Genomic DNA, 12,313 nt, shown 5'->3' on the forward strand with positions numbered 1-12,313 from the left:
AAGCCCCTATGACCTGGTAAAGAAGGTATAAAATCACGCAGGACCTCTGTAATTGGTCCTTGCCAACCCTTTTATCCAAGCCCCAAGGTTCCACGACCATCAGTGCCCTCCTGTGCAGCTAATTTGCTTCAGAAGGCACCCACAAGTGTCCCCATGTCCCCTGGGCGCCCCTGGAGGCCTGCCTAGGCTATAAAAAGGGCTCTTTCTCCGCCCAAAAGTAGATTCCTCATGCTTATTTACACTATTATATTTTATCCGCCTTCAGCATGTGCTCAATAGCCTGTTTCCAGCCTGGTAAGACCCTTAGTAGTTATTTTTAGCCTCATTTTTTGCCAGAAACTGCCCAGTGTCCAGCCTTCAGAATCAGCTTCTTCAAGCGCTCCCAACCACCCAGTTTCTATCCTGCAGAACCTCAAGACCTTAAGGGCTTTTTACTAGTAAGTTTAAGCCCCTTCTCTTGAGATTCTCCGCCATTCTTTACTGGGATTTAAATCACCCCTGTTCACAGGCCTCAGTGTGTTTCAGGTACCTAAATCCTCTGCTTTTGCACAATACCTTTGAGGGATTACTGTTGTGTGAAATGTCACACGCATGACCATGATCAATAAACTTCTATGACTGTTCCAGAAGGTTCACACATCTCAGAATTCTCGGACAACTTACGAGCGGAACTGGGAGGAAATTCTCAACCAGAACAACAATTTCATTGAACGTACCAACTCATCAAATCAAGCCAAATACTCAACACACATCAAATCACACACCACACCAACACCACGCACGGTATCCAGGGGGAGATCCATAGGTATCTGTGATTCAATGCTCATCCGGCGATGTTGTTACTTATGTTGTTTTTTTGTTGCTTAGTTTCTGTCTCAAGTTTTTGTCTTCACTTTCATCTGTCTGCTTTTGATTGTTGTTTGGTTGTTTCCAGGTAAAAGTCCTTTTTTATTTCATTCATCATTATTTTTCTTCATTGATACTTATCTTTCTATTGTTTGTCTCAAGTTATTACTACTACTGGTTTTCATAAGTGTTTGCAATCAAAAGATCAGATCTATCAATCTCACAATTACACACCCCTGATTTATCAGGCCCCTCTTAAAATTAATCATATTAATCTTATTAAAATATAGCATAACTAAGCCTCTCATACGGAGAGCGTCCCGCGGGACGCAGGTCAGAGGGCGCCCGCGCTGCTCAGGCACTTTAGGCATATAGACGAATGCCCTCTGAAACGATGGGACTTGTGTTCTGTTAGGATTAGAATGGGGTACACCGGGCTGTAAGTGACGCAATAGCCTCGCCCCGGCCACCTCCCGGCTGGCATTCCGATGTTTCGGGATTTGGGCGGGGTTGGATGGCTGCAGGCCTCGAGCAGATCAGACGGCGTCGGCGCGGTGGCCGGCGATCCGGTCAGCGTTCAACTCGGCTCTGCAGATTTTTTTCGAATGTGTACTCAGACGAGCGCCAGTGCGGCGGGACAGCCGGCCCCGCAGCCCACGATCGGTCATCTACCTGTCGATCTAACCCGGATGGCTTCACCTCGAACAGGTAAGATTGCCAACCCGGCTACCAAGTACTCAGCATCTCTCAGCATCTATCTGTCCGAATTCCGCTCCGCAATGCATTGGGACAGTCCTGAGGCGGCACTAGACAAGCTAACTTAACAGTCTGGGGAAAAGATGAGGAGACTGGCAAGCAAGAGGAAGCGTGTGGCGCCATGGACGACCGGCGTGATGGGATCAACGTCGGCAAGATGAAGAATCGTATTTCTATAAGCTCTCATGGATGACAAATAAAATGCTTCAAAAACCATCCGATCCTCCACCACCAACCAAATCAAGTTCTCATATAGATTTGGGATCATTGAGCTACTACGGAAACGCTAGGAGAACACAGTTGTAACTCCAAAGATTTTCAGGAGGTGGCAAGACGCTGCTCCAGCTAGTCAGTCCCTGGTTGTCTCTGTGAAGCGGATGAGAAATTCTCTCAGCTCTGGACAGCTGGAATCATCCAAGTTGCAAGTCCTAGACCGATACATAGCTGTTCCGACTGGTTGCAACTTGCTGCACGTGCAACTCTGATCGGACCTTATGCTTGACTTCTCGACCCGCTCTCTCCACAACAGCTGAGAAACTTGGCAACCGCCAAATCCATAACCTGCTCGCTACATATGTGTTGGACTCGAAATGAACAGCCAAGAAAAGGAATCTATAGACATACATAGATTTGTCCATGTTTTCTTGTCGGGATGTCATTCTGCATTGGAATATGAGACCAGGATTTCCTCGCCAAACGAGCATGATGAGTTGCAATTGAAGCACCAAAAGGAACTGGAGGAAGCTACAAATCTCCCGATCATCTGCAACGACCAGAACTGTGTATACTCCTGGCTTGAAGGAGGCGATCAAAAGTGCCAAGCGCACTCTCTATTCTAAAGCCCTCCCTGGGCCATCTGCTCATTATTCAGAGTGTGATCGTAGCAGCTACAAGTCCATGCCGTGGTTCCTAATCCCCCCTGGTGGGACTACGGAGAGCCCTGCGGGCGGAGTCCCCCGGACCGGCCTCCGTTTGAGAGGCCGAGTTAAGCTGGCCGTGGCTCATGCCCCCACGCCCATGACTTGTCCCACCCTCGTCACTTCGATGCGGCCCTGCTGACGGACGATTGGCAACTTTTCGGGCTATCCGGTTTGAACACCAACAAGCCTCTTGCTACCAAACCGACATATCACGCCATTGCCTCTACCTTGCGTTTTGGTTTGCTTCCTTCATGCCATGGCTGAACAGCAATGCGTAGTTTGTAAAAGATAAACAGATCAAGATCGAGAGGCTTCAATTGGAACGAATATTCCATCCTTGGGTCCTACTCCGTGCGCTGTCGTCGAAAGATGATTCATTGGCTTCAGGAGGATTTGGTGCCGGATGACACATCTTCTTTGATGAATATTTGGGAATCAGTCGATAGAATCATTTGCGCCGATATAGAATTCGTTAAGCACACATGTGGTACCCATGGCCGGCAGCCATGAAGGGCAGATGCATCGGAAGCTCAGTGCCCCAAAAGGAGGATCGCAAAACATATAAATAAGAGCCAACCAGGTGCCCTTTTCTTCTTCCCCAGCTTCCAAGCGTCTCTTACTCATCCCAGCACTTGCAACCATCCTATTATTTTCAGCAAACCTTTAAAACAACAGCTCGACACATGTATGTTCATCTTTGGTATCAAAGCCCAGCGGGGTTTTCTTAATGACCTGACCTTCGACATTCTAATTTGCAGACAAATCTAAGATGATCCTACCAAGTGTGGTCACCGTGGCTATCGGCCTTTACCTTGGTAAGTTTTTCTTCATCAATCTCACATGTTGCCGGACGGCGGCACTGAAGTCGGCGAAGAAGAGGTTGCAATCTAATGACTGATTGAATGTCTCACAGGCCAACTTCCGTTGTCCGCATCCGCCCATGGCTTGTTGGCCAGACAAAGCTCAGCAGACCCTCAAGCGTGAGCAAAGATTTCTCTATCCTATAATGACCGACATACATATTCTCTCTGCATTGTACTGAAGTAGTTTTCTTTGATCTCAAGTCTCAAAGGTGCCGCCCTCGGCCGCCGGGATTACGACTACGGTAAAGACCACGGCTATGACTCCGGAAAGGGCTACTACAACTCCGGCAAGTACGAGTACGGCAAGGACTCCTACGACTATGGCAAAAAAGATTCCGAGAAGAAGAGTTATCACCAAGAATCGCAAAAGAAAGAGGTCTACGACAAGCAACAATACGAGAAGAAGGACTACGACTCCAACTACTACGGTTCGTATTACAAGCACGGCCACAATGACAACAAGAAAGACTACAAATATGACGGAAAATACGACAACAAGGACTACAACAAGTACGGCGACAAGAAAAATTACGACGATGACAAATCCGACAAGAAAGACTACAAAGACGACGGAAAGTACAACAAGGACGACAAGAAGGACTACAACGACGATGGAAAGTACGACAAGAGGAACTACAAAGATGACAAGTCCGACCAGAAGCACTACAAGGATGACGGGAAATCCGACAAGAAGGACTACAAGGACGACGTGAAATACCAGAAGGACCACAAATACGACGGCAAGGACGACAAAAAAGACTACAAATACGGCGATAAGAAGGACTACAAGGAAGACAAGAAGAATTACTCGAAAGACGACTCCAAGAAGTACGACGACCACAAAAAGTACAACGACGACTACAACAAGGACGACAAGTCCAAGGATTCGTACAAGCATGGCGACAAAGACTCGTACAAGTACGGCGAATACAAGAAGGATGGCGACTACAAGAAAGACGACTACAAGAAAGACGCCTACAAGAAAGACGACTACAAGAAAGACGACTACAAGAAAGACGCCTACAAGAAAGACGACTACAAGAAAGACGACTACAAGAAAGACGCCTACAAGAAAGATGGCGACTACAAGAAAGACGACTACAAGAAAGACGACTACAAGAAAGATGGCGACTACAAGAAAGATAGCGACTACAAGAATGATGGCGACTACAAGAAGGATGGGGACTACAAGAAAGATGGCGACTACCATTAGACCCCTCCTCTTTCTTTTCCTCCAGCGCATTGCTTGTATGTAGCTCTATGTCGAAGCAACCAGCCCCTCCTGAATCTCCTTTTCCTTCTTTTTTAAAAAGCCTTATGTATCTCTCACTCTCTCTCTCTCTCGCCCAAAGAGCTTCCGCGATGCCTCGGACATTGTCGAGTCTCTCTTCTTGTTGTCCCCTCCCAATCAACATCAATTCGGCCAAAGAAAAAGCGTTTTTAGGGAAAGAAATCCCTCGTTTGCTTGCGCATTTGTGTATGCGCTCTGGGAGGCTTTCTCGAGCTTCAGTGAGCGGATCAAGAGGTAAGAGGCGAGCAATGGATAGTGCGGAGAGTTGAGAACTGAGAGCGTTTGAAAAGAGGCGTCTTTGAGTCTTTGAGACGAGAGCTAAAAGCATGTCGAGACCGCACTTGCATCTTTCAAGTTGGTCTTGATCTCGAGAATAATGCGTCCAGATATAATTTCTTTTCGGTGCTCATACATTCCAAGAAAATGGGTGCGTGTGCGACGCATCTATTGCAACCAAAGTATCTGGTTGAAAAAACGACGATGAATCACTGTTGAGATGAAAATAAACCACAGTGGTCTCGTGGTTTTCCTGCACATACAGGGGGTCCTTGAGAGGAGGGCACGATGCCCGTTGCATTTCATGCTCTCTCTCGCGCGGAGTTTATGGATGGCGCGTGTCTGCAGGCAGCTTGAAGTGCGATCTGTGGGTATGTAAATATGTGTGTTGCTAAAGAGGCCAAGATGAGTACTACACGAAAGAGGAGATTCAAAACGGATGAGAGAGATATACAGGTCAAACAAAACATAACGTATTCCTTTCGAACGGTTGATGTAAAGAAAAAAGAGGAGGGATGCATCATGCAAACATCAACGTCGAAAACAGGTGAATTGGGAACCCAAAATCACACTTCAGCCCAGCCGCTCGAGGAAAGACTATTGCCGTTGGAGTTGACACCAAACGGCCCATTGGCGAGGCTAGTAAGCAAAAAGACGGCGATATTAGCGGTCAAGCCGACGTTGAAGCCGCGGAAGAGGGCCCAGAAGCCGTGTTTTTCTTCCGAGATGATCCGGTAGATGGTATCGACGATTCCGTTGTAAGGGGTGGGTCTGAGCCGGACGCAAGCTTTCATAGGAGACGGAGGGGCCGAGGAAGGGGGATGACGGAGCTGGACCTGGAGGCGTTTGCGGACGATTTCGAGGGGGGTGAGGAGGACGAGGGCGGCGGAATTGAGGGCGAATTCGGCGAGGGCGAAGCGGAGCGGGTCGTGGGCTCTGTCGAGGCCGAAGTATCGGTCGACGATGAGCGGGGTGGCGAGGTGGAGGAGGGGGCGGAGGAGGTTGTCGAGCAGGGCGGGGAGGAAGAGGGAGGGGTGGAGGAAGAGCGCACGGACGCCGCCCTCGTCCCGGATGATCGTCTTGAGCGCGTCGAGGGGGCCGGAGTAGGTGCGGTGGCGGAGCTGGGCGCTCTGGACGATGAGCCGGGTGCGGACGAGGTCGAGCGGGGCGAGCAGGAGCCCGGTGGCGAGATACGAGCCCACGCTGAGCGCCAGGGGCAGCCCCGGATACGCCTGGTGTTCGAGCGGCAGAGTGGCGGCGGAGGGGCTGCTGCTGAGCAGGCACAGGGCGCTCAGGAGGACCGGCTGGAGCTTGGAGGAGACCTTGTCGATGACGCAGGCCGTCAGTTGGCCCTTCCACAGCCCCAGGAACCCCTCCCCCCGCCACCGACTGATCGCTCGCATCATGTCCCCGACCCCCCGCTCTACTACCACTGGCAATACCCACTCCGGCCACGTCCCTGGCTCGCCTTCCCCGCGCGTCCGCGTCGCACTCGTCGACCCTGAGATCGTTCGCTTCGATATCGTCGACCCAATCGACGGCCGTAGAGCAGGCTTGACTTGCGTAAAGCTGTCCCTCCCAAGAAAAACCCCCCACACACAATCTGCGGTCAGTTTCTTTTGGTGTGTGTGTGTGAATGTAGAGGAAGAGTGGGGGCTCAACTACGTGTCCAGGGAGTCGTCCTCCTCGTCTTCGTCGAGATAGTCGTCTGGGGCGGGATGGAGCGAGGAAGGATTGGGGAGGAGGAGGGGATGGTCTGCGGCGGGGATGGACTGGACCTGGAGGAGGGTTTTGCCGACCTCGAAGGGCATGACGATGGCGGTGGAGGTGAAGGCGACGAGGCCAGCGGCGAGATATGCGCGGAGGAGGACGGGGAGGGAGGCGGGGTCCGGGGCGGGGCGGAGGGAGGCGAGGCCGTAGTCGGGAACGACGGCCGAGGCGCGCCGGGCGGGCAGATAGCCCGGCGGCGCCGGCGACAGCAGGCCGTCCAGCGTGGCCGGCGCGGGGCTCGTCGAGGGCGGGCGCAGCCAGTGGGTGGGCGGCGGGTGCTCGGCTCGGCGCGGGCTGGGCTGGTAGTATGGCCGGAGTGGATGGGCGGGCGTGGGGGGCTGGGTGGAGGCCATGGTGTGGGAATATGTTTGTTGGGGGAATCGCCTCTTCCGCAGAACGGGTCACACCCCATCCCACTGGTTACGTAAGCCAAACACACCTTGTGAGCTGGACCGATCACCATCATCTATCAAATCCAGTGGCACTGTTGCAGGTTTCCAGCAAAAACTAGTGTGGTATTTCCTCTCAATTGCCATAATTAAGGGCATTCCCATCTGAACCCAGCTTGTAGGCCACTTTGACATCAAGCTTGGGCAGTGCTGGGGTTCCAATGCACATTGACTTTCCTAATGTGCCAATTGCCAATCAACCTCTTGACAACCCTAACAAACACCAAATTGCCGCAGCCAATCTTCCTCATACAGGAAAAAATTAAGATCACCCTCCAGACTCAGTCACGGAAAGCCAATGATTCCGAGCCGCAGAGATAATAACAAGTATCCTAACCGGGCCGGGCTCTCTGTTACTTTCAGCAGTCAACTCATGGTGGCCATGGACTGATCTCAGCTTGCCCAATGGCCGCCCAACCGCCCGGCACTATCCCAATCTGCACAGGGGATGGGACTTGGATCCTGATTTTCTTGCGGCCAAGTGGGCAACCTGGGTGGCCATTAGCTCCGGGCTGTCCCACCACAGTAACAGTGGTAAATATGAGAAATGTATTGAACGCGTGAAAAGTATGGTCCGATTGAAGTGGGTATTGAACCCATAACCTCATGTACTGTGAAAGGCAAACTCACATACTCAGCATTCATGAGTGATGCTCTAACCATTGAGCTAAGTACACATTGCGTAGAGTCTGAGGTGATGACACACATAATATGCAAGAGGTTGCAAACTAAGTGCATTTAACATTGGCATTGTGGTACACTGCAACTGAGCAGACAATCTACTCTCAATAAAATGGACTTTGGAAACTGGCTGCCAACACACGTAAGGTGCGTACCAAAGCGGAAAAAAAATAGATTCTCAAGCGAGTTTTCACTTTTTTTCACAAGAATCTATTCTGAATTAGAATTGTGTACCACAGCACAAAAATTCTGGGTAGATTCCAGAATGGATCCACATCAAAAAACAAGTGTTTCCGGAAACAGGGGTACCCCCGTTTCTTCCAACTCTGGGAAACAGTTTCTTGCCGCATCCGTCTCCCATCAACATCTCATTGTCTCTTGTTCATCATCAAACAACATCTTCTCTCACCTCCATGGATATACTACTGGACCCGGCAATCCGTGTTCATCATCAATCAACATCTTGCCTCTCATCTTCATTGGATATACCTCTTGACCCAGCAATTCTTGTCACAGCCTCAGTCAAAAAACCTACTCCAAATAACATGGCCAACAACTTGGCAAAGAAAGCACCCAAGAAGAAAGTCCCTGAAAAAAAGGCTGAATACAAGACACCTCCACATTTGTGGACTTACAATCAAAAGGAGCATCTATTAGAGCTAATTGCAAAATACGCGGGGAAAAGATTTGCAACCAATAATGGCGGCCTCATCAAGCTTGGTTGGTCACATGTGATGGGCAACCTCAACGAACACTTTGACATAGAACTCAGCCGTGATCAGATCAAGAATCACAAGGCCAAGCTCCGCAATCTGTACATCAACTTCAAATTCCTTTGTGAACAGAGCGGATTTGGATGGGATCCAGAAAAAAACACTGTCACAGCTGACCTGGCAACTTGGAACAAGCTGATTGAATCTCATCCATGTCGCGGGTTTGGAAAATTGAGGGATAAAGAATTCCCCCTCTATGATCTTGCGCACCAGGCCTTCTAGTGTGGGACCTATGCTACCAGCGAGATGGCGGACAAGGAGGATGTACCAGACTTGAACAATACACCTGTGGCCAATATCACTCCAGTTAACCAAGCAAAGACAACCACAGCTTCCAAACCATTGGCAAAGAGACCTGCCATGGCGTTGGATCCTGATGATAGTGATGTCAAAGTCAACCCAGCTATAGCAGCCCCCGCCGCAAAGCGCACTTGTGAAGGCAAGAATGATGCGATCAAGAGTGGCTTGGGGGGATTGACAAATGCAATCGAAAAACTGGCCGAGTCAAAGGCCAAGAAGACCAACGGAGCCCAACCTGCTGAAAACTTGACGTGCTCCAAGAAAGCTATCAATCTCTGTTCCAAGATGTTTTTGAAGACAATTGCGGCTCTTGAATTCCTCAACTTTGCATCAATCTTAGAAAAAAAAGATAAAGCCCAAACGTTTCTGACTTTGGCTCGCTCATCCTCTGGATCCATCTGTGAGGTGTGGCTTCAAAAAGAAGTGTCCAAGATGGTAAGATCATTCTTTTGTCCTCTCCTAATGGTTAATACCCTCTGACATTGTTTCCTCTGGCACTCATTGTAGCAATCTTCCTAGCTCTATTTCCTCATACGCATAAAGATATATACTTGTTTCATTCTCTTTGTCTCTCTGCAATGCCAACATGTGAGGACCAAATGCTTTTGAGTGAGAGAAACCAGAAAAAAAGATTGGAGCAAGAGAAAAAACACAGATTGGAGTAAATAGAAACATAGTGATCTAGGTGCAAGTCTTATTGGCCAGATGATTGCGCCAAAACTTCATGTACGTGTCTTCTTGAGCAGTGGTGGGCGGAGGTTTGTCAGGGTCTGATATTGATGCCGCGTGAGCAGCTGCATTGTCCTCGGTGAAATCCTCAAACATCCTGTTGGCCAATTCGTGTCTCTGCATAAAATTCCAGAGCATGACAAGCCCATAGATGAGACAGAATTGCTTTTTGAGTTCAATTTCTGGAGGCACCTTCAGTATTGGGAACTTTTTCTTTAAGCACCCAAATATTTGCTCGACGCAGTTGCAAAGTGTAGCATGCCTTAAATTATACAATTCCACCAGGAAAAAACAATGATCACTTGTCTGCAAGTGACATAGCAAAGTACAAAGGGGCCTTTGTAATTTTTCATGTCACTTGTAGGCAAGTGATCATTGTTTTTTCCTGGTGTTCCTTCTTTGTTTCTGGTCAGAGTCCGGCTGTTGCTTGCTCCTTAAGGTGATATTGAGTGGCTTGATATGGTGTCATCAATCCCTTTCGGAGACCGTATCCTGCATCAGCTAAGAAGTATTTGTTTCCGGGTATCTTCAAGGCTTTGGAGGTCGCATCCGTAAAGACGCGAGTATCATGAGCACTTCCCTCCCAACCTGCCAGAACATAAACAAACTCAAAATTAAAGTTGACTGCAGCGAGAATGTTCTGGGCAATGATATGCTTGTGCGTTTGGTGGCTGCTTTGATTATCCAATGGAACAGTTGCTGGGACAAAAACACCATCAAGTGCTCCTAAGCAGTTCTTGAACAGACAATATTTTGGATTTTCCAAGATTGTTCCTGGTTGTGCGCATGATTTAAGGTTGAACCAAACGCAGATAGGGTAAAGAGCAACTAAAGCCTCTAACACCAAACCAAAGTACCTAGGGTGATTAAGAAAAAAAATTGAGATCAATCCCAGCTCAAGATAACTGGATTGAGAAAAGCACCAACCTGTTGACCGTGAAAAGACCATGACAAAACTTGATTGCTTTTGGCCGCATTGCGTTGTTGTGGCAGACAATGTTAAGAAAAATCAGCACCTGCTCTTCAACGGATGTCCTTGAGAAGCCCATATCAACAGAGCTCAGAGACAAGCTTTTCAAAGGTATCACATTCTATCCGGGCAATCTCTTTGAATAAGTCAGGGCGAGCATTTAAGAGGAGTTGAGCGTAAAGGGCTTGTCCGCCATCGCCGTAATACGCTTCAAATTCATGTTCATTCCAGTATTGTGAGACCATGAATATTGCTGCTGCCGCTGCAACAATGGCGATGAGTAGTTTGTGATCCATTGAAGGTTGTTGAGAAGTCTATGTGTTGGCTACACGTGGCTGGGGAGTGTGATGAGTACACGAAATGATTCCTGTGGTACAACAATTAGGCTTACCTGCTTCTTAAAAGGTTTCACAATACTAAGAGAGTTTTATTGCTCATAAGATATAGGTCTATCTGTCAATCACAGAGACAAGAGAAACAAAAGAAAACAATGTTTTACCTAAGAGCGGATTGCTGGCCAACTCTGGTAGAGCAATAAGAAAATAAAGATAGAAAAGATTTGACTGCTAAGCAGCTGAAGTCGCTCAGAGGCAACAAGGACAATAACGTCTAGGAGAGGCAACTGCGCTTGTCATCAGTGCTAGGGCTTCCGGAGACGGAGCTGCTAGGAGAGAGAAAGTTCTCTTACTTGGACTCGGTAGGCGGAGCGCTTAACACTTGCCTATCCAAGCTGCAAGGCTTTGGGTGCTGCTGGTATCTGCGGAATAAAGATTCCTGCAGTTAGCACTTGTGTGCTATCATGAGGCACTGCAGCACAGGACTCACCTTCTCTCAATGGGTCAGTGATCCTTTTGCTGAGGATGGAACCTTGTAGGTCTAGGTGGGCGTCGGATGTTGGTGTGCTGTATTCAGGACAAGGATCCTGTCAGCATCGCTATCCTAGCTGTGAGTCTGTGTCTCTTGTGTGACAACAGGACACAAGGAAAATGGGGGGATTCTGGTTGGATTTCTTGGGATAAAGAAATACAAACAGAGAGAGAAGAAAGAAAGAGAGAAAGAGAAGATCAGGCCTAGACTTTAAGTCTTAATTAATTGATCTGGGCTATTCTCAACCTAGAAAAGTTGGATGCCAGCTGTGCAAGGCCAAGAAAGAGTGCAACAGCCTCCACTCACAACAAGGAAACGTTGGTGGGATTCAGAAGTAGGGTTACTACTCTGCTCTGGTTTTGTAGGTCTTAACCAGAGATAACCTTTTGATCTTTTAAGATTGAAAGAGTTGAAGAAAAGAAGAAACAGTCAAGAGCAACAGAGTTTCACTCTGGATAAGCAAGGTTCAGTGAAAAGAGTCTACTTACTGTCAATATCCTAGGCGCCTGTGACGGTAGGTATACTGGGAGCGTGGTAGTCTCTTTGGTGGTGATCTTGGGTTATCTGGGGTGTGTTTCTGGTGTGCTGAAGTCTGTAGATCCTCCTCAGGCAAGGGGGATCCTGACTTCGAAAATTTTCACAGTTTGCTTATGTAATTACATATGTACATGTGGTTTGGCGCGCCTGGTAGCGCTGACACGTCACAACTGCGCATGCGCGCCACAACTCAAGAACTCAGGGAAGGAGTATAGTTACAAAGAATTGTTAAGTTGTAACTAGGGTTAAAATTGCATGAGGAAACAGAAAATGAAGTCAAAACAA

The 12,313-nt window shown here is 48.5% G+C and overlaps 3 protein-coding genes across 3 annotated transcripts; 2 read left to right on the top strand and 1 right to left on the bottom strand.

Annotated features, from left to right (window-relative positions):
• Nucleotides 1-1,334: 1,334 nt before the first annotated feature.
• Nucleotides 1,335-4,598, top strand: PtA15_5A732 (uncharacterized protein; the record flags this gene model as incomplete). The annotated part of the gene is made up of 5 exons (XM_053169525.1): nt 1,335-1,638; nt 1,674-1,769; nt 3,281-3,337; nt 3,436-3,502; nt 3,587-4,598. The coding sequence occupies 5 exons, from the start codon at nt 1,335-1,337 to the stop codon at nt 4,596-4,598; spliced, it is 1,536 nt and encodes a 511-aa protein (XP_053020713.1).
• Nucleotides 4,599-5,518: 920 nt separating this feature from the next.
• PtA15_5A733 (uncharacterized protein) lies at nt 5,519-7,075 on the bottom strand (the record flags this gene model as incomplete). The annotated part of the gene is made up of 3 exons (XM_053169526.1): nt 5,519-5,886; nt 6,004-6,527; nt 6,618-7,075. 3 exons carry the CDS (start codon nt 7,073-7,075, stop codon nt 5,519-5,521), a joined length of 1,350 nt encoding a protein of 449 aa, XP_053020714.1.
• A 1,796-nt stretch (nt 7,076-8,871) lies between these two features.
• On the top strand, nt 8,872-9,444 carry PtA15_5A734 (uncharacterized protein; the record flags this gene model as incomplete). The annotated part of the gene is made up of 2 exons (XM_053169527.1): nt 8,872-9,360; nt 9,433-9,444. 2 exons carry the CDS (start codon nt 8,872-8,874, stop codon nt 9,442-9,444), a joined length of 501 nt encoding a protein of 166 aa, XP_053020715.1.
• Nucleotides 9,445-12,313: the final 2,869 nt, after the last annotated feature.

This window comes from Puccinia triticina, chromosome 5A, assembly GCF_026914185.1.
Source record: "Puccinia triticina chromosome 5A, complete sequence".
In the NCBI taxonomy this organism is placed as follows: domain Eukaryota; kingdom Fungi; phylum Basidiomycota; class Pucciniomycetes; order Pucciniales; family Pucciniaceae; genus Puccinia; species Puccinia triticina.